We start from the raw sequence: 21631 nt of genomic DNA, 5'->3' as shown, positions 1-21631 counted from the left end.
AATACCCCATAAGGGGAAGTTACAGGTGGGTAGCCGTGTTGGTCTGCCATAGTCAAAACAAAATCGAAAATTCTTTCTAGTAGCACCTTAGAGACCAACTGAGTTTGTTCCTGGTATGAGCTTTCGTGTGCATGCACACTTCTTCAGATACACTGAAACGGAAGTCACCAGATCCTTAAATATAGTGAGGGAGTGGGGAGGGGTATTGCTCAGAAGGGTGGTGGGAATGGGGGATCAGCTGATAGGTGTGGAAAACCTGTTGACGACTCTTAACGGCTGTAATTAGTCTTGCAGGGAAAGGCAAGAGGTGAGATGGCTAAAGATAGCTTTGTTATGTATAATGAGATAAGAATCCAATGTCTTTGTTCAGACCAGGTTTCTCCGTGGTTTTAAGTTTGGTGATTAGTTGTAATTCAGCCACTTCTCTTTCCAGTCTATTTCTGAAATTTCTTTGTATTAAGACAGCTACTTTGAGATCTTTTATAGAATGTCCTGGGAGATTGAAGTGTTCTCCTACTGGTTTCTCTGTCTTGTGATTCCCATAAGGGGAAGGGAGCAGTTTTCCCTATAACAGTGACCTCTCCCATCACTGCAGACCCGTCCAGGTGAGCTGGGCCATGCCGTCGGGAATGGCCCGGAAGTACTGCAAACTGGTCCTGTGGATCCTCCACTTGTACTTGCCACAGGCCTTGACGTACTGCATGAAATGAGGCGCGCCGGGGAAGATGATGTTGTCGGCCACGACGGTGGCCCCTTCCAGGAGAAGGTCGTGAGCCTCCAGAAGCTGCAGGTCCCTCAGGTAGCAGCGCTTCCAGTGGTCCATGAAGACGAAGTCCACGTGGCTGAGCCCGTATTTCTCCTTGAGCTGGGGGATGACTTCCTGCGAGGGTCCCCGGATGAGCTCCACCTACGCGAGAGAAGCGGTTGAAAGAGAGCCGCCACAATCCACCCACAGGGAAATCTGCCTATGGGCCCGTCTAGCCCAGTATTGCCTGCACTGACTGCAGGATCTCAGTTACAGGTGGGTAGCCGTGTTGGTCTGCCATAGTCGAAACAAAATAGAAAATTCTTTCCAGTAGCACCTTAGAGACCAACTGAGTTTGTTCTTGGTATGAGCTTTCGTGTGCATGCACACGAAAGCTCATACCAAGAACAAACTCAGTTGGTCTCTAAGGTGCTACTGGAAAGAATTTTCTATGCAGGATCTCAGACAGGGAGTCATGTTTAAAGGGAAATGGTTAACAAACTTAAAAGCTGATGTCTGCAGAGGGGAGATATGGATTGAAAATATATTGCATTGTATTGTAAATTTTGAATAAAGGGTGTTTTTTTTAATAAAAAGGGGATATGTAAATATTTTAAAGTTTAATTAAAAAATTGACAAAAACACAACAACAGAGTGGCCTTTACTCCCTGTTACTGTCTCTTGGGAATGTGAATCTTTCCTTCTGATGGCTCCAGTTTGCCTTGCTTGATTGTGTCTCAGGCCAGGGCCAGATAGCCCTGGAGGTTTTGCTGTTAGGGGGTGGTATGAGAATTTCAAGGTCTGAAATATAGAATAAATATTCATAAATGCACACATGTCTGAATATAGGAACCATGTGTCTGAAATAGTGTGGGAGAGCAATCCTGAAGCCATTTTGACTCTCCTAATGACCTCAAAGGGCCGCGGGTGGCGCTGTGGTCTAAAGCACAGAGCCTAGGGCTTGCCAATCGGAAGGTCGGCAGTTCGAATCCCCACGACAGGTAGAGCTCCCGTTGCTCGGTCCCTGCTCCTGCCAGCCTAGCAGTTCGAAAGCACGTCAAAGTGCAAGTAGATAAATAGGTACTGCTCCGGCGAGAAGGTAAACGGTATTTCCGTGCGCTGCTCTGGTTCGCCAGAAGCGGCTTTGTCATGCTGGCCACATGACCCGGAAGCTGTACGCCGGCTCCCTCGGCCAGTAAAGTGAGATGAGCGCCGCAACCCCAGAGTCGGACACGACTGGACCTAATGGTCAGGGGTCCCTTTACCTTTACCTTTATTTCTCTGAAAGGTCAAAGCGGGAAATCTCCCCATTGTCTCTTTCCTCACAAATCCTGTCTTGAGGGCACATTCAAGATATGAACAGGGTGTGAGCCTGTGAGCCTGTGGCCTAGATTCGGGAATTAAGCAGTTATAGTAACAAAAGAGTGGCCAAGCACAGATAATGCAGGCAGGTGGCTTGCCAGACAGGAGATGGACAACACACTCAGATTTCCGTTGGAGACCGCCTTTTTGTGACGTTGGTATGATGTATCTGGGGGGGGCGGTCTTGGACTCCAGGGCGGGCAATTTCAATGTCTCTCCTGTGTGTGTGGGGAGTACCCTGTTGCAACAGCTTTTAAGAAAGATCAGTGTTATGTACTGAGTTGAATAGGATCCAAACTGCAGCAGTCTGATTGGTCCTAGAACAATAGGATTGAGATTGCAGCAGTCTGACTGGTCCCAGAACAATAGGATTGAGATTGCAGCTGTCTGATTGGTCTGCAGGAGCCACCCAATCCAGCTCCAGGTGGATGTGAATCCACACTCTGATTGGCATACAGGAGTATCCCGGAATTAGCCAATCATGTGGGGCCCATTGTGTAAATAGTGTATATAAAGCAAACGTTTTGGGGGAACTACATTCCTCGCTACTATGAGCTGAATAAAGAGCATGAAAATCACACTGGACTCCGAGTATCTTTCAATCAGGCTTAAGTAGCCGCCTCTGGTCAGGTCTCTGACATATCTGCGCAGTCAGGGGTTTCAAAATAACGTCCTGCCGAGGCTCAGGATCCCACCCGGAATCGGACCCTTTACCGGGATAATTCCCTTAAATTCTTACAACAGGAGGAAGCACGAACAAGCACAGGAGGTGAATCTGCCGCCTCCCCCAGCTCTCCAGAGCCCGCCACCTTAAGGCAACCACCTCACTTTGCCTCTATCTCTGCCCCCCGGTCCCCCCCCCGGCAGTTTGGCAAGGGCAGCTGTGTTAGCCCAAGCCACTCACGGTGTCATCGTCGAAGCCAGCGAGGCGGATGACCTTCTCGGCCACGGCCGCTTTGCGGTCGTCCATCTCCACGGTGTACAGCCGGGCGCCCAGCGGCAACAGCTGCGCGATGAGGATGGTGGCGTATCCGCAGTAGGTGCCCAGCTCCAAGACTCTGAGGGGGGCCTTCTCATATATCAGCCGCTCCAGGATCTTGGCTAGAAGGCACCAAATAAAGGTTGCGTTTCGGGGTGAGGAAGGATTGAGGCTGCACAGCAGCCAGCCACCTCTTCCCAATTTCTTCCCCGCAGAAGGGCGGTTACTCTAAGGCAGCGTTCTCCAAGGCGGTGCCCTCCACGGGGCTGGCCAGGACTGTTGGGAGCCAGAGTCCGAAATCTCAGGAGGGCACCGTCTTGGGGAAGGCTGTGAAACCAGAAAGACCACCAGGGCCCTACGAATAGCCGCTGCCTTAGAGTAAAGTCTCGTGCGGCTTGTGCAGCTGTAAAAGCTATTTGGGACCTGCTAATTTTGGCTGGCTGGCCTTTGGGATCCCAGTCTCCTGCCTGGATCAAGGCAGAAATGTGATCCTCTGGCTCCAAGCCCAAGGCTTTAGTGCTGTGGTTACTCCGTGCCAGAGGTAAAGACTCTCTGCCCGTGCTCAAAGGCAATCTCTCCTCCTAGCTGGCTGGAGCGTGGTGCTAGTAACGCCCTGGTTGCAGGTTCAATCCTCGCAAGGGGGGTCAGACTAGATGATCCGCAGGGTCCCTTCCAACTCTACAATTATAACCCATGTAGTTAGGGATGTGCCGTGGTGCTGAAACCTGGTTGGCAGGCAGCTTCAGTGTGCCCAGTGGCGTGGGGAGGGGGGGCGAAGGGGGCAGGGAGCCCCAGGTACCACCCTGGAGAGGGTGACACTCTGGGCACCCCTCCCGGGTTCGCCTCCGCCCGGACAGGCTTGCTCGGGGCTCGTCCGCCAGCAGTGCGCTACTATGGAGCACTGCGCGCCGCCAGCAAACCCCAAGCAAGCCCGTCCCGGGCTGGCCCGCCGGTAGTGCTCCGTTCCCAGCACACAGGCACAGCATGTGTATGACGCATGCGTCGTATGCTGCGCCTGTGCACTGGGAGTGGCGTGCTGCCGGCGGGCCAGCCTCGGACGGGCTTGCTCAGGGCTCTGCTTATGTCCTTACCAGTGTGCGCTCTCCCTCTCATTACAGTTTGACCTAAGAAGAGCCCATTCCCTGGAACTCAAAGAATCCTAGAATCCTAGAGTTGGAAGAGACCCCAAGGGCCATCCAGTCCAACCCCCTGCCAAGCAGGAAACACCATCAAAGCATTCCTGACAGATGGCTGTCAAGCCTCCGCTTAAAGACCTCCAAAGAAGGAGACTCCACCACACTCCTTGGCAGCAAATTCCACTGTCCAACAGCTCTCACTGTCAGGAAGATCTTCCTAATGTTTAGGTGGAATCTTCTTTCTTGTAGTTTGAATCCATTGCCCCGTGTCCGCTTCTCTGGAGCAGCAGAAAACAACCTTTTCCCCTCCTCTATATGACATCCTTTGATATATTTGAACATGGCTATCATATCACCCCTTAACCTTCCCTTCTCCAGGCTAAACATACCCAGCTCCCTAAGCCGTTCCTCATAAGGCATCGTTTCCAGGCCTTTGACCATTTTGGTTGCCCTCCTCTGGACACGTTCCAGCTTGTCAGTATCTTTCTTGAACTGTGGTGCCCAGAACTGGACACAGTATTCCAGGTGAGGTCTGACCAGAGCGGAATACAGTGGTACTACTACTTCCCTTGATCTAGATGCTATACTCCTATTGATGCAGCCCAGAATTGCATTGGCTTTTTTAGCTGCTGCATCACACTGTTGACTCATGTCAAGTTTGTGGTCTACCAAGACTCCTAGATCCTTTTCACATGTACTGCTCTCAAGCCAGGTGTCACCCATCCTGTATTTGTGCCTTTCATTTTTTTTGCCCAAGTGTAGTACTTTACATTTCTCCCTGTTAAAATTCATCTTGTTTGCTTTGGCCCAGTTCTCTGTTACGGTCATTTTGAAGTGTGGTCCTGTCCTCTGGGGTATTAGCCACCCCTCCCAATTTCGTGTTCATGTGCAAACTTGATCAGGATGCCCTCAAGCCCTCAAACTCCCCGCCACTTGATGAAGTGTCTCAGGCCTTCAACACAGGGTAGGTTGTTAAGAAACAAACAAAGACAAATTGAAAACAAACAGATGCAGGATTCCTTGCTGCATTCCCATCCTATCCAACATTTCTCTGGTAAAAATAGGGACGTCCTATTCCATCCCCTCTGACAGTTCTCCAGTACAGTCATACCTTGGGTTACAGCTGCTTCAGGTTGTGTTTTTCTCAAGTTAAGAAAGCGGCAAACCTGGAAGTGTTTACTTCCAGGTTTTGCCGTGCGCACATATGCAGAAGAGGCGCTCTAGTTGCGAACTTTTTGGGGTGCGAAGGGCACCCCGATACGGATTAAGCCCGCAACTAGAGGTACCACTGTAGAAACAAGGACATCCTATTCCACTTCTCCAATGCAAACAGGGACACACTATTATTCCATCCCCTCCAACATTCCTCCGATGGAAACAGGGACATCCCCGCGTTCCCATCGCACACCTTTCTGGGGCCCCAGGTTGCTGAGATACTCGCAGTGGTAGCTCCAGTGGTCAAAGGTCTCCAAGATGTGCTGGGGGTCTCCCGGGATGGTGTGGGTCAAGACGTACTGGAAGGCCCTCTCTTCCTTGGGGATTCCCGTCAGGTAATCTCGCAGCCGCCGCACCAGCACTGCCCGGTAAAAGAGGCAGAAGTAGTGCCGGTAGCGGATGAGCAGCGTCACCACGAAAGGGATGAACGCCAGCGCAATCGCCGGGGAGACCATGGCGGTGTGCCGAGAAGCCGTCCGCTGTCCTCTGACCTGTGGGAGACACAAGCGGGGAAGGGGTGACACTCCCAAACTCTGGATCAGCCTGCAGTCTCATGTTTACTTCCCTGGGAGCAAACCTCAAGGATCTGGATGGGACTTACTTCTGACACGAATAAGGCTAATCACCAAACTTAAAACCATGGAGAAACCTGGTCTGAACAAAGACATTGGATTCTTATCTCATTATACATGACAAAGCTATCTTTAGCCATCTCACCCCTTGCTTTTTCCTGCAAGACCAATTGCAGTCGTTAAGAGCTGGACCATCAAGAAGGCTGATCGCCGAAGAATTGATGCTTTTGAATCATGGTGCTGGAGGAGACTCTTGAGAGTCCCATGGACTGCAAGAAGATCAAACCTATCCATTCTCAAGGAAATCGGCCCTGAGTGCTCACTAGAAGGACAGATCCTGAAGTTGAGGCTCCAGTATTTGGCCACCTCATGAGAAGAGAAGACTCCCTGGAAAAGACCCTGATGTTGGGAAAGATGGAGGGCACAAGGAGAAGGGGACGACAGAGGATGAGATGGTTGGACAGTGTTCTCAAAGCTACTAACATGAGTTTGGCCAAACTGCAAGAGGCAGTGAAGGATAGGCGTGTCTGGCGTGCTCTGGTCCATGGGGTCACGAAGAGTCGGACACGACTGACCGACTGAACAACAACAACAACAGACACAAATAAAGCTAATCACCAATCTTAAAACCATGGAGAAACCTGGTCTGAACAAAGACATTGGATTCTTATCTCATTACTGTATACATGACAAAGCTATCTTTAGCCATCTCACCCCTTGCCTTTCCCTGCAAGACTAATTGCAGCCCTTAAGAGTCGTCAACAGGTTTTCCACACCTATCAGCCAATCCCCCATTCCCACCACCCTTCTGAGTAATACCCCTCCCCACTCCCTCACTATATTTAAGGATCTGGTGACTTCCGTTTCAGTGTATCTGAAGAAGTGTGCATGCACACGAAAGCTCATACCAAGAACAAACTTAGTTGGTCTCTAAGGTGCTACTGGAAAGAATTTTCTATTTTGTTTTGGCTATGGCAGACCAACACGGCTACCCACCTGTAACACAAATAAACCTATTAGTCCCTTTTCTGTGTCTTGGGCCCAGGCTATCTGAAGGAGCGTTTTATCCCAAACGAATCTGCCCAGGATCTGAGATCTTCGGGGGAAGCCCTTCTCTCTGTCCCACCACCCTACCGGACATCTTTGGTGGGGATGCAGGAGAAGACCTTCTTGGCGGTGGCTTCCAAACAGAGACGTGCTTTTCAAAGCCCGCATCCCTAGCCTGTTCACATTCCTGTCTTCGCTGGCTTGGTCACGTCCACAGACAGTTGGCAGAGCAACTCTGCGCTACAAGGATGGCTGCAAGCATGCCATGAGGGCTGGCAGCACCAACCCACCCTGTGGAAATCCCTTGTGGATGACCGCAGTGCCCGGAGACAGGCAGTCGGGTTGTGCATCTATAGCAGTGACCTCTGGGAGGAGCGCAGAGAGAATAAATGCCCGGGTGCATCTGCAACAGCACAACCGGACGCAGTAAAAATTGCAGAAAAGGTAATTGGTGCTAGCTTGCCTTCAATAGAGACACTCTATGCTACCCGAGTTAGGAAGAGAGCAGAGGGAATTGTCGCAGATCCTTTGCATCCCGGTCACCATCTGTTTTATTTACTTCCATCTGGACGTCGCTACGGGGCTTTATATACAAAAATGGGCAGGCACAGGAACAGTTTCTTCCCTTGCGCCATTAAATTGTTAAATTCGTAGTTATGTATCGGAAGGGGAGGCCAGTTATGGGTGGGGTTCCTTTGCTGTGTTATTGTATTGTGAGTGGAATAGTGCTGTATAAGGTACATTTATATTGCAATGTAGCCGAAGCAAAATTCCAAGTATGTTGGTACTTGGCCAATAAAATTATTCCTATTCCTATTCCTTCCTCTGCCCCAGCTGAAACAAAACATGTCTCTCCTCTATCAGTCTCTACAGTAGGCGCTGCAGCCTTCCAACAGTTTGACTTCAGCCCCAAAGGCACGCTCCTCCAGTGGTTGTAAAGAGTCTGGCACTCTAACCACTACACCTCACAGCAGGGGCGTAGCAAGGGGGCGGGGAGTGGGCCGCCCCGGGTTCCATAATGGAGATGACAAATTATCAAGGAACAATTTTTTTAGATTTTTTTTTTTGGGGGGGGGATTTTGTTTTTGAATGTTGTTTTTTAAAATTCTTTTTGAAAATGCCTGCTCCGAATGTCTTATCTTACTATACTAGGCATTATATATCTATATATGAAATTTCATGCATATCGGTTAATATCTTAACCCTCCTCCACCAAAATAGCTGTTCACTTGGCTGTTTTCCTATGTCATGAAGGCTGAAATTCCAGTTCAGTGGAACACTTACTGTTCCCAACCCTGATGGGTGTGGAACAAAGACATTGGATTCTTATCTCATTATACATGACAAAGCTATCTTTAGCCATCTCACCCCTTGCTTTTTCCTGCAAGACCGATTGCAGTCGTTAACAGTCGTCAACAGGTTTCCCACACCTATCAGCCATTCCCACCACCCTTCCGAGTAATACCCCTCCCCACCCTCTCACTGTATATAAGGGTCTAGTGACTTCCGTTTCCGTGTATCTGAAGAAGTGTGCATGCACACGAAAGCTCATACCAAGAACAAACTTAGTTGGTCTCTAAGGTGCTACTGGAAGGAATTTTTTAATTTTTGATTTTGTTTTGGGATATGAAGCAAGGGAAGACCTGAGCTGCATTTGTTAAATACAAATCATACCCAGAGGGACAGTTTTGCATGGCTCAGATTCTTAGAGATGCCATCTGGACTGGGAGATGCCAACACATGCCTTACCAAAGCAGAACCTGCCCATGTGGCATAAATGCTATGGATAACCTTGGCTACTGTTTACAAATATTCTCACTTAGGACGGTGCTAACAAAATACTCTGCTGGTATTGTGCTCCATGACACCCCCCCCCCCCCAGAGCATGACTTAATGAGCTCTGGCATGCAAACTGCTTTTGGTAACGTGTATTAGATTCAGGTGTGTATCTGAAGAAGTGTGCATGCATTTTGTTTTGAATTATGCTGGTGGAGGAGACTCTTGAGAGTCCCGTGGACTGCAAGAAGATCAAACCTATCCATTCTCAAAGAAATCAGCCCTGAGTGCTCACTAGAAGGACAGATCCTGAAGCTGAGGCTCCAGTACTTTGGCCACCTCATGAGAAGAGAAGACTCCCTGGAAAAGATGTTGGGAAAGATGGAGGGCACAAGGAGAAGGGGGCGACAGAAGATGAGATGGTCGGACAGTGTTCTCGAAGCTACTAACATGAGTTTGGCCAAACTGCGGGAGGCAGTGAAGGATAGGCGTGCCTGGCGTGCTCTGGTCCATGGGGTCACGAAGAGTCGGACACGACTGAATGACTGAACAACAACAAATTAGATTCAGGTGTGTATCTGAAGAAGTGTGCATGCATTTTGTTTTGACTATGGCAGACCAACACGGCTACCTACCTGTAACTTTAACAACAGAGGCAGCGCTTCCGCCAGGATGCTGATGACACAGTGTGGGGGTGGGTGGGAGGTGGTGTGGGGGTGGGAGAGGCAACTCTTACCTTGAGATGCGGTGTGGGGGGAGGCAGCTCTTACCTGCTCGATCGTGTCCCACCTGGAGGCTGAGATGCGGAGCCCCTCTTGACTCCCCTAGGCGTCTGGGGCGAGAGGCCGAGCGGAGCAGCATCCCTCCTGCCCACTGCCATAAATGATGGATGGTGTCACCTAAGCCGCCTCTTGGGTTTCGCTTTGCACCTGCCGTCATCCTGGCACAGGTGACAAGGCAGAGGGAGCTCCCCTTCCCAGGGAAATATGGAGGCAAAACAAGCTGCCTCGCAGGGTTACTGGGAGGATAAAAGGAAGGGAGCTGGACATGATGGAAATAACAGAATCACAAGAAGGAGCTGGAAAGGGTGGATTTTGGGGGGGGGACCTGTGGGGGAGGGAAAGGGAAAAGGCAAGGGTTGAGATGGACAGGAGGGGAGTGGGGTAAAGGATGAACTTGTAAAGGGGATATGGAAAAAAGGCTGATCACGCAACTCCGAAACCAGAGGGAAAACGGTGTACGAGAGTTAGAAGAAATATTTAGGATTTTGTTAAGATGTGATTTATTAATAGGTGAAATTGGAATCAGTTGATATATAGGCTACAGTATTAGAAGTTAAGTTAAGAGAGGATATAAGAGGTTGAGTTATGGAATGGAATGTTTAGTTTGATAAAAATAAGATTTGAGATTTGAGGTTTATGGCTGTAAGATTAAGATTAGGTGTGAGAAATAAGATTTTATAATGTTACAAAGTTACTAAAGAAGATTAGAAATGGATGCAGAAGAGAGGACGTGAGGAAGTCCCAAACTAAGGATTATAAAGAGGATAAGGAAGGATAAATATGTGTTTTGTTTGTGTGTATCTTGTTTTGTAGTTTTTTGTAGTGTTTGTATCTTGTGTATGTTTACTATTAAAATCCAATAAATTCTTATTTAAAAAAAGGAAGGGGGCTATATCTATGAACCCTTGCATGAAGGATGTCTTAACAATAGACAATCATTTTTTTAAAAAAAATTAATATTTTGAAACAACAGGCATGCCATTGGGTTCCAGCAACGGAGTGAGCCCTTTTTGCATCTATGTTCTTGATTAGGAGGTTTTCAAAAACCAAATTCCTCAGCACCAAAGAGCATAACTGGAAACACATTGGAACAAATCTCATTTCACCTCATAGAATCCTAGAGTTGGAAGAGACCCCCAGGGCCATCCAGTCCAACCCCCTGCCAAGCAGGAAACACCATCAAAGCATTCCTGACAGATGGCTGTCAAGCCTCCGCTTCAAGACCTCCAAAGAAGGAGACTCCACCACACTCCTTGGCAGCAAATTCCACTGTCCAACAGCTCTTACTGTCAGGAAGTTCTTCCTAATGTTTAGGTGGAATCTTCTTTCTTGTAGTTTGAATCCATTGCTCCATGTCCGCTTCTCTGGAGAACAGAAAACCTTTCCCCCTCCTCTAGATGACATCCTTTGATATATTTGAACATGGCTATCATATCCCCCCTTAACCTTCTCTTCTCCAGGCTAAACATACCCAGCTCCCTAAGCCGTTCCTCATAAGGCATCGTTTCCAGGCCTTTGACCTCGATTGTTTCGGTTCCCTTTGAGAGGAAGAAGAAGAAGAAGAGTTTGGATTTGATATCCCGCTTTTCACTACTGGAAGGAGTCTCAAAGCGGCTCACATTCTCCTTTCCCTTCCTCCCCCACAACAAACACTCTGTGAGGTGAGTGGGGCTGAGAGACTTCAGAGAAGTGTGACTAGCCGGTTTCTCCTCCCCTGATCCCACCCGCAGGTCTGGGATTGACCTGCTTCCTTTCAGCGGGTCCTGAGGCCGAGATTAGCCCAGTCGGTGCCTTTAGCCAGAACGCTGCAAAGAAAGGAGAAGCTGAGCCTGTTGAACTCCTGCCCGCCATTCAGCTTGCACCATTACCTTGTTGCTATTAATTAAATTTGTCGGCGGCATCATTTTGCCAAATGCTCGAAAACCACCACCAATCTTGTGGTGGCAAATGCCATCAGTTTGCAGGCTGGCTCGCCGTCTCAGATTCCTTAAAAGACCCACGCTGGCAGTGTTGTGGATAAGAGTGTCAGACTGGGACCTGGGAGAGACCTGGGTTCAAGTCCCCTCCCTCGGCCATGAAGCTCGATGGGTGAGCTTTGGGGTGCCAGTCCCTGCCTTCTCTCAGCCCCACCGACCTCAAAGAGTTATTGTGGGGACTGAATCAGGTGTCGGGGAGAGAACAACGCGTGGCACCTCCTCAAAGGAAAAGGTGGAATGTAAATGGAATAAACAAATAATAAATACTGTATTTTTCGCTCCATGAGACGCACTTTTTTCCTCCAAAAAAGTAAGGGGAAATATCTGTGCGTCTTATGGAGCGAATGGTGGTCCCTGGAGCCGAATTGCCCAGGGGCCAAAAGAGGATCATGCTTTTTATTTTACAAAGAGAAAAGGGGGTGTTGAAAGGACCCCGCTCAGCAGCTGATCAGCAAGAGGTCGGGAGAGAGATAAGAGTCCCGGCTCCCTTTCAGCCCCGCCCTCCTTTGTTGAATGTGCTGCAGAGGGAGGTTGTTTGTTTCCCCATCGACATGTGACTGGCTGATTAGATTATCTGTCCGGAAACTGTAGAAATGGCTCCCTTTCCTTCAGAAGCTGCAGAAATGTGAGCTGAACCCCATAAAAACGGGGCTTTTCCTCTTTGCTTTTCTCCCTTTGCAAAAAAGCTGCAAAACTTTTAGCTGATCCTCAAAAAAAAACCCAGGGCTTTTCCCTTTGCAAAAAAAGCTGCAAAACTTTTAGCTAATCCTAAAAAAAACAGGGCTTTTAGAGGAGGAAAACCAGGAAAAAATTTTTTTTCTTGTTTCCTCCTCTAAAAACGAGGTGCGCCCTATGGAGCAAAAAAGATGAAAAATACGGTAAGAGGAGCTCCATGGACGAAGAGGTGCTTTATGAATATCCCCTGCCCATTATCTTAACCCGAGAGAGACCCTTCTTTGACTTGTAGAACACGTGTGCCTCTGAGTATGTGCAGAGTGCCTCCCCCCCATCACTGAGTTAATCAGAGCCTGCTCCTCCCCTTTCTCTCAACACACATCTGGGATGAGGCGACGGAGCGTCTGCTTCCGAGAGCTTTGTTTCCGCTGAGGCCCCGTCCGACTGAGCTTCCCTCCCTCCCAGAAACCAAGAAGGAGCTTTCACAAACGGCCGTATATTTATTGATTCATGTGTTAAAACAAACATTTCAGTGGATAAACAAGGCACGAAATGCAAACACGCAGTATAAAATGCTGGATTTCGGGGAAAATATCACACACACACACATACCAGTTGTCTACTAATCTGAGGCTGGGGAGGGACAAATGTCTTTAGCAGTGCCGTTTCCATGCAAAGGGAAATTCTAATCCGGATGGAGGTATGGAATGGTGGCACCCTACAGCCATAAACTGGCTGCCATGAGAGGCCTTTTGGATAGGAGAGGAAGTTGCTTTTGTGCCTGAAACCGAGCATGATTTCTGCTCTTTGATGCCTCGCCTCTGCCAAATTGCATCAGCGCAGGACACCTCTGTGTTTCGGGTGTCCAACAAAGGCCCCCTTCCCCAACCCCTGGCTGGTGAACTTGCTCACCTCCCCCCCCCCCGCCCCATACCTACAGAAGGATCATGGCTCAACTGGATTATCTATCCAATATTAGATACCATATCCTAACACCATCTGGAGGAAGTGTCGGGCAGGTCAGAAGCCCGACTAAATCTATACGCATTGTCTGGCTTGAATCATAGGCGCGCAAAGTTGGATGGGACCCCACAGGGTCATCCATCCCAACCCGCTGCGACACAGGAATTCCGCAGCAGAAGATAAATCGCAGAACCTGGTGACGGGAAGGGAAGGAGGAAACGCGGCCGACTCTTAACACTGCGTTTTCCGCACGGCCCTGGTGAACTTCTTCAGCTCCTTCTCCCCCCGCCGCCACCTCCTGACCCAGGAGAGGACGAGCCGGCCAGCTACCCTGTGCCCCATGGCAAGGACCACGGACCCAGGCCCTGCCGCCGCCACTTCCTCGCAGGAGCAGGCCTCTCCGTCGGTCAGCCACAGAACCGGCTTCTTCAGCTCTTCCTCCGACCAGCCGTCCTGCCTGTAAAGGGTGCGTCCCCGGAGGTCAGGGATCACTTGGAGGTCCCCGTCGATGGCAGATGAAGATTTGATGCTCATTTTTAAGGCTGCGGGAGACAGGGAGATGCGGGGGGAAAGGGAAGGGTTATTGGGAAGGCTCCTCAGCAAGTCAGGTCTTTTTCCGCCTCCTGTTTTGCCCACCTCACTCCCTGCCGTCAAGGGTTACCCCTGCAATTCCTGTGCCATTTCTGGTGGCCATTGGCTAGGGGAACCCCCCTCCACCTCCGTATGCCTCCTCATCAGGGCCGGATTTAGGTTTGATGAGGCCCTGAGCTACTGAAGGTAATGAGGCCCTTTATATGTCCAGCTGTCCTTTGTCAACAACAAACGGCCGCTGTTTTTTGTGTCGAATATATGCTATATGGTAATTTATGGACCTAATGGGTATCTCAAGCCGTTTGCACAGAACAAAATATGTATTTTATCAAAGTAATTGTTGAACTGAAATACAGTTAAGAAGAAGTACATTAATAGTGAAATCATTATTAAGCTCTTAACTTAAAATGATTTTTTTGATTCACAACAAACTTAATAATGCAAAAACATTGGCATTTGGCAATAACAAAAGTCCCTTTAGAAACTCAATTTACAAAGACTCATAATCTAGTCTCTAGAAACTTGCTATAACGTGAAATAATAATAGGTGTAAATATATGATGCAAACTACTAATAGCAGAATGTAGGCACCCTATATATAGAAAGGAGCAAACCAGTGATATTTGAGGGAGCAGGCTAGCAGGCAGGGCCCATGACTTACATCACAGGAGCCTACACAGCACAACACACTGTTGCTGGATGTAGGTTTTATTCTATTTGTTTTTTTATTTTGGAAATGTACATCCAGTTTTTTTCCCCTTTAATTTGTTTTTGAGAGTGGAGCCCTAAGCTATAGCTTGTTTAGCTTATACGTAAATCCGGCACTGCTCCTCATATAATTACAAGGTTGGGAGGGACCCAAAGGCCATCTAGTCCAACCCCCCCTGCAATGCACGAACCACGGCTAATTTGGGGCAGGCAGGCAGGGTTGTAGATGCTGATTATGTTCACATTCGTGGCTTGAAACACGGCAATATCATTCCTTCCCCTGTTGCATTTCAAGACGCATTTGCACAGAGAGGTGTTTTCTCTTATTTATTTATTTATCTATCAAAATTTATATACTACCAGCCATCTAAAGATCTCAGGGCGTTTCACATCAGAAGGGGGGGGTATGCCTTCACCAAACGTGCAGGACCTTTTTGGGGTGGCCTCCACCGCAACCTTTCCCCGCCCGCCCGATGTTCACGGAGCTGTCAAATGCACCAGCGTAATGCCCCGTTATGGGGTGGAGCCACAATGTGTTTTGTAACTGGTAATAGAAAGCAGAAACTACAAAACCGGTATGGATTTTGCCAAACGTCTTGCGAATGTGGCTTCAAAATTTAGATGCGGAATGATTGGTAATGGGAGCATATCCTGAGTCGATGCGCCTTGAACAACATTCGTGAGTGCAATGAATGAATGGCCCGCCCTTCTTCTCTCCCCAGGCACTTCCCAAACCACTTCTGGGGATCCCCCAGTAATTTGGGGGTTGAAGGAGAAGAGAGGGAAGTCACTTGTGGGTGTTTTTCCATTCACATGATTCCCCCCCCCCAGACATGCAGCACCACTTTTCCCCGCCCAGCACACAGAACAAGAGACTCACCAAAGTCCTGGCTGCAGATGTTCTCCAGGAATTCCTTCTCCCCAATCTCAGTATGCAGACAGGCTGCACATACTGTGTCTGGAGGAGCAAAGGAGATATACCCTAAATATACCCAGCTCCTTCAACCGTTCCTCATCAGGCTTGGATCCCGGGCCCTTGGTTCATCTTAGTCGCCCTCCTCTGCACACTTTCCAGCTTGTCAACGTCCTTCTTAAACTGAGGTACCCAGAAATGGACGCTGCCTTTCCCAATTGAACCACACCATACATATGCTGATATCTGTCAGGGCAGGTACCCAATTGACTGGGTCGCACTGACGCACTGATTTATTTTATGCGTTGCGTTTCTGTTTTGTCTATTGCTTAAGGAAATAATGGGACGCGGGTGGTGCTGTGGTCTAAACCACGGAGCCTAGGGCTTGCCGATCAGAAGGTCGGCGGTTCGAATCCCCGCGACGGGGTGAGCTCCTGTTGCTCGGTCCCTGCTCCTGCTAACCTAGCAGTTCAAAAGCACAAAGTGCAAGTAGATAAATAGGTACCACTCCAGCGGGAAGGTAAACGGCGTTTCCGTGCGCTGCTCTGGTTCGCCAGAAGCGGCTTAGTCATGCTGGCCACGTGACCTGGAAGCTGTACGCCGGCTCCCTCGGCCTATAGATCGAGATGAGCACCGCAATCCCAGAGTCGTCCACAAGTGGACCTAATGGTCAGGGGGTCCCTTTAGCTTTACCTTTAAGGAAATAATATGTCCGACCTTCCTCTCCAAGGAGCTCAAGGTGGTGCACAGAGTTATTCCGCCTCCTCGTTTAAAACCCCAACAACAACCCTGCGAGGTAGATTGGGCTGAGAGAAGCTGGCGAAGGGTGCCCAAGGTCCAACCCAGGGAGCTTCATGGCCGAGGGAGGGTGCGTGATTTGAACCCATGTCTCCCAAGTCCCTGTCCGACCCTCTGAGGGAACCACTGAGGGGGAAAGGCAGCTCGGAGGGAAGGGAGAATTGAGCTGCTTGTGCCCTTTGCCCTGGCTGTCCAGCACCCACAGATGAACCTCCCAGGGGACTTTCCCACCCCGGCCACCCACCCCGCTCCCCTCTCGCCTACCTTCTTTTGGGAGCTGCACCCTGTCATCCGGGCCGGCCGGCGGGACGCAGAGCTCGTTCCCCCGGGGGAACCGGCTGCAGTTGAGCATCTCCGGCCAGGGGAAGCCAAAGGCGGCCATGACGGGCGTGCATCCGTCCCGGACGGCCTCGCAGAGGGAGCGGCAGGGGAAGACGGGCTCGTCCAGCTCGCTGATGCAGACGGGGGCGAAGAGGGAGCAGAGGAACTTCTTGGTGTCTCGGTGGCACTGCTTGGTGAGGAGGGGAACCCAGGAGGCGGCCTGCTGCAGCGCCTCCTTCATGGTCTCGTGGCCCAGGAGGTTGGGCAAGCGCATCTCGCTGTAGCCCACGCCATGGCACAGGCTCATGCTGCTGGGCACGGGCTTGCAGCTGCTGCGGCGGCTGCTCAGCTGCGCCAGCTGGTAGGCGAAGGAGGGCGAGGAGGAGCAGGAGGAGGGGAAGGAGCAGCTCCAGGCGGCCAGTAGGAGAGCAAGAGGGATCCGGACCTCCATCAGGAGCCTGGAGGGGAAAGACAGAACTACAGTGGTACCTTGGTACTCAAAGTAAGAACAAAAAAGAAAACAAATCACGTCACATACAAAGGAATTTCCGCATATAAAATAAAATTCTTCCATATATTGGGACTTCCATCATCCTCAGTAGGGGTTCATCATTACCTTGTTGACTGCAAAAAGTCATACCTCAGGTTGCGCTCCCTGCGGGATATGAACGCACCGAACCCGGAAGTACCGGAACGGGTTACTTCCGGGTTTTGGCACTTGCGCAGAAGCGCTAAATCGCACTTTGCGCATGCGCAGAATTGCGTCGCGCGCGTGCTCGCGCAGACGCAGTGGCGCGGGTTGCGAACGCGCCTCCCACACGGATCGCGTTTCCAACCAGAGCGTCCACTGTATTTGCATATTTTTTAACTTATTGTTGTTAATTGTCCACATTCTTGGTAGAATATATCATTGCAGAAGTTATTCGAAACATGTCAAAGATTTTATCTGAGAACAATGTTCTTTTAAATATAATTTGAATAAATCGCATTTTTTTTTGTAAAATCCTTGGTTTGTCTGATTCCTAATTTTCCCTGTCATCTTTGCCAATTCTACATATTCAAATAACTTCGCCCGCCATTCCAATTTAGTTGGTATTTTATCTCCCTTCCAACATCTAGCTATTAACATTCTCGCCGCAGTAGTTGCGTACATAAATACATTTCTTAATTTTTTTGGTATATCTGCAGCAATAATCCCTAACAAGAAGTCTTCCGGCTTTTTGATGAAAGTTAATCTGAAAAGCTCATTAGAGATGATTTCCCAAAGTGTTTTTTTTATTTTAAAAAAATATATTTTTACATTTCCACCGCATGTGATACATTGTTCCCTCTGATTCTTTACATCTCCAAAGATTTGAGCTGGTTTTATAAATTTTCGCCGGCTTGCTTGGTGTAACGTACCATTGGTAGAACATCATATCATTTTATTTTAAAGTATAGCAATCCATAAACTTTAAGTCATTTCTCCAAAGCTTTCCCCAAGATGCCATTCATAATAATTAGTATTATTAGATTATTACACCTGCCGTTATCTATTAAATGGCTCTGAGGGTGCGATCGAGGCACTGTCTGGAGCACAGAGCAGCCACACCAGGAACGGATGGGAGAGAGGTTTGGGGACTAAGCAGGGAGGAGCAGGGAAGGATTGTTGGTGCAACTGTCACCAACCCATAGAATCCTAGAATCCTAGAGTTGGAAGAGACCCCAAGGGCCATCCAGTCCAACCCCCTGCCAAGCAGGAAACACCATCAAAGCATTCCTGACAGATGGCTGTCAAGCCTCCGCTTCAAGACCTCCAAAGAAGGAGACTCCACCACACTCCTTGGCAGCAAATTCCACTGTCGAACAGTTCTTCCTAATGTTTAGGTGGAATCTTCTTTCTTGTAGTTTGAATCCATTGCCCCGTGTCCGCTTCTCTGGAGCAGGAGAAAACAACCTTTCTCCCTCCTCTAGATGACATCCTTTGATATATTTGAACATGGCTATCATATCACCCCTTAACCTTCTCTTCTCCAGGCTAAACATACCCAGCTCCCTAAGCCGTTCCTCATAAGGCATCGTTTCCAGGCCTTTGACCATTTTGGTTGCCCTCCTCTGGACACGTTCCAGCTTGTCAGTATCCTTCTTGAACTGTGGTGCCCAGAACTGGACACAGTATTCTAGGTGAGGTCTGACCAGAGCGGAATATAGTGGTACTATTACTTCCCTTCATCTAGACGCTATACTCCTATTGATGCAGCCCAGAATTGCATTGGCTTTTTTAGCTGCTGCATCACACTGTTGACTCGTGTCAAGTTTATGGTCTACCAAGACTCCTAGATCCTTTTCACATGTACTGCTCCCACATCCCATGATGCCTGATTAAGTTTAGCAATAGTAATAAATCTTTAATGCGGTCAAAGACCAGCATGACAGTTAACAATTCAATTCATTGATAATGTCTGCATACTAAAATTACAAATAAATATTGCAGCATTTTAAAATTTTATAAAACTTCTGTGATAAGACTCAGCGATATATCGCCACTCTGGTGGTGTTCCAACAGGGATTATCAAGGCTCCTTATCATTGGAGCTCGTTGACATCATGGCGTGTCTTATTCCTGACGCGATGGAGCAAAATCTAGCTACAATCCTAGTAGTCTCTGAATCTGAGTCAGCCAAAAGGTATCTGGTATATGCTTCAGTTGGTCGACCAGGTAGTTTCATTAGGAGTGGTTCAATCAACGCCTTCCTCGCGGCATAGTACAATGTGCAATGCAGGAGGACATGCCCAATAGATTCAATCTTGTTGTTATCACAAGGGCATGACCTCTGATCTATCGGCATCTGATTGTATCTGCCGGATAGTAACGCCGAGGGAAGTGGCGTTAAATCGGGCCCTAGAGAATGCCCAGCGATGTTTGGGATTCCTAATTAAGTTTTCACATAGGCAAATATAGCCAGGTCCCTGCCGCCATGGAGCTTACAGAAAAGGGCTTGGTTCAAGAAGAAGGAGGCGACTGGTGTTTGTGTGCTGTTCTAGGCATGGGGAGCAGGAGGGCCGGCGGAAGTCATGAGACTGGGGAGAAAGAAGGAACAGGAAGGAGACAAAGAGGGTTCCGCAAAGCAGGGAAATGGAGTCAGGCAGAAATCCCACTGGGAGAGGACAATGTGCAGTTAGAAGGTGGGGAGAGTTAAATATTTGGCACGCAGTGGATATTTCACGAATTGTTTTCCAGGCCTCTTACCTTCTTTCCTTCCTCTAGCCCAGGCTTCCTCAACCTCGGCCCTCCAGATGTTTTGAGACTACAATTCCCATCATCCCCGACCACTAGTCCTGCTAGCTAGGGGTCATGGGAGTTGAAGGCCAAAACCATCTGGAGGGCCGAGGTTGAGGAAGCCTGCTCTAGCCAGTTGGTTAGAGCCTGGTGCTGATAACGCCAAGGTTGCAGGTTCGATCCCCGTATGGGACAGCTGCATATTCCTGCATTGCAGGGGGTTGGACTGGATGGTCTTCAGGGTCCCCTTAGGTAAAGGGTAAAGGGACCCCTGACCATTAGGTCCAGTCGCGGAAGACTCTGGGGTTGTGGCGCTCATCTCGCTTTACCCTGCGTACAGCTTCCGGGTCATGTGGCCAGCATGACAAAGCCGCTTCTGGCGAACCAGAGCAGCGCACGGAAACACCATTTACCTTCCCGCCGGAGTGGTACCTATTTATCTACTTGCACTTTGACATGCTTTCGAACTGCTAGGTTGGCAGGAGCAGGGACCGAGCAACGGGAGCTCACCCTGTTGCGGGGGATTCGAACAGCAGACCTTCTGATCAGCAAACCCTAGGCTATGTGGTTTAACCCACAGCGCCACCAGCGTCCCTCAGGGTCCCCTTACAACTCTGAAATTTTATGTGTTACCCCGTAAGGGAAAAGGAGCAGTTTTTTTCCTTATAACATATGGTTCCCTTAGCCCAGCATTCCCCTTTAAGACCTCGGTCCATTTGGCTCCGAATTGCCAACCCAGCCTGGCAGTGTGTGTCCCCCCCCCCCAGGGCTTACCTGGAGATGTGTGGGGTGGGGTTGGGGTGCGAACCAGGCTCCTCCTTCTGCACGCCAAGCAGATGCCCTGCCTCTGAGCGACAAACACCTTTTCTGCAGCGCCGCGATTTATTTGCGCCCTGGTTCCAAGCTGGCAAACTTGCCACCCCCCCAGTCCGGGGTTCTGCTTCACACCCTTTGCCTTCAGTCAGACTTTCACCCCCCTTTTAGAAAAGCCTCCCCAAGTTAAGGTTTTACCTGGCTGGGTCTGGCTGGGCAGAAAGCCCTCCTGAAACCAGGATGTTTTCTGCTCCTCTGGAAAGGAGAGGCGGCGGCAGCAGCAGCAGCCAGGGATGCGTTTGGTCTTGAAGGAGCGAGACGGAGGGGGATTTAACTGCAGGGAATCCGGTGGGGCTCACAAAAGGGCTGTAAAAGGCGCGGGGGGGGGGAACCCACCCTGTAATTATACCTTAGTTCTCTCTCCAGAACAATAAACTTAGACCTGGAGGCTGTTTGTCTCCCCCACCCAGCCAAACTGAGGCTCCCCTCCTTCTCCTCCTAGTTTTGGCTAAGGAACATTTGCCATGCTAAATGGTTTCTGCATTGGAAAGCAAAAAAAAAAAAAAAAACGCCTGAGAGCAAAGGCCGCTATCTCTCCCAGCCATCAGGGGGGGGGGGGGGAAGAGGTTGAAAACTTCAAGACGAGAAAGGGAGGGAGACCCCAAATAGCAATGCATTTCCTTAAAAGCATAGATAAGGAGGAATTCGCTTCTCAAAAGCTGCCTCCTCTTGCCCCCAGGCTCATTTAGTCTGCATACTTAGTCTGAAATACATCCCACTTCGGTGGGGCTTCCTCCCAGTTGAGCATGTCTAGGACCTCCGCCTTACAATCACTATTTCCCCCTCTTTTCTCTTGCCAAGGTGCATAAGTCAATTAGCGAAATCTATGGGGATGCGGGAGTTTTCTTGGCAGGGATACTGGAGTGGGTTGCCAGTTCCTCCTCCGGGTGGATCACGTTTGGTCCAAACTCTCCACTATGACCTGTCCATCTTGACCTGTC

The 21631-nt window shown here is 49.4% G+C and overlaps 2 protein-coding genes across 2 annotated transcripts; both read right to left on the bottom strand.

The window, feature by feature from the left end:
• Positions 1-564: 564 nt before the first annotated feature.
• LOC117044941 (transmembrane O-methyltransferase homolog) lies at positions 565-5892 on the bottom strand. The gene is made up of 3 exons (XM_033145734.1): positions 5631-5892; positions 3012-3208; positions 565-907 (listed from the first exon to the last, which is right to left on the bottom strand). The coding sequence occupies exons 1-3, from the start codon at positions 5890-5892 to the stop codon at positions 587-589; spliced, it is 780 nt and encodes a 259-aa protein (XP_033001625.1). The 3' UTR covers positions 565-586.
• Positions 5893-13457: 7565 nt separating this feature from the next.
• Positions 13458-17017, bottom strand: LOC117044940 (secreted frizzled-related protein 2-like). Its single transcript, XM_033145733.1, has 3 exons — positions 16503-17017; positions 15408-15485; positions 13458-13770 (listed from the first exon to the last, which is right to left on the bottom strand). The coding sequence occupies exons 1-3, from the start codon at positions 17008-17010 to the stop codon at positions 13460-13462; spliced, it is 897 nt and encodes a 298-aa protein (XP_033001624.1). The 5' UTR covers positions 17011-17017; the 3' UTR covers positions 13458-13459.
• Between the last annotated feature and the right edge of the window lie 4614 nt (positions 17018-21631).

The sequence above is a fragment of the Lacerta agilis genome, chromosome 4 (genome assembly GCF_009819535.1).
Source record: "Lacerta agilis isolate rLacAgi1 chromosome 4, rLacAgi1.pri, whole genome shotgun sequence".
Classification (NCBI taxonomy): Eukaryota; Metazoa; Chordata; class Lepidosauria; order Squamata; family Lacertidae; genus Lacerta; species Lacerta agilis.
The sequence above is the reverse complement of the archived record's forward strand: the minus strand, read 5'-3'. Positions and strand labels throughout refer to the sequence as shown.

Excerpts from the sequence above, each read along its gene's own strand:
- LOC117044941 (XM_033145734.1), bottom strand. The coding sequence starts at position 5,892 with ATGGTCTCCCCGGCGATTGCGCTGGCGTTCATCCCTTTCGTGGTGACG. Across the intron at positions 3,209-5,630 it reads CAACCTGGGGCCCCAGAAAG|CCAAGATCCTGGAGCGGCTG; the intron begins GTGTGCGATGGG and ends GGTGCCTTCTAG. Across the intron at positions 908-3,011 it reads CTGGCTTCGACGATGACACC|GTGGAGCTCATCCGGGGACC; the intron begins GTGAGTGGCTTG and ends TCTCTCGCGTAG.
- LOC117044940 (XM_033145733.1), bottom strand. The coding sequence starts at position 17,010 with ATGGAGGTCCGGATCCCTCTTGCTCTCCTACTGGCCGCCTGGAGCTGC. Across the intron at positions 15,486-16,502 it reads GGTGCAGCTCCCAAAAGAAG|ACACAGTATGTGCAGCCTGT; the intron begins GTAGGCGAGAGG and ends TTGCTCCTCCAG. Across the intron at positions 13,771-15,407 it reads CATCTGCAGCCAGGACTTTG|CCTTAAAAATGAGCATCAAA; the intron begins GTGAGTCTCTTG and ends TGTCTCCCGCAG.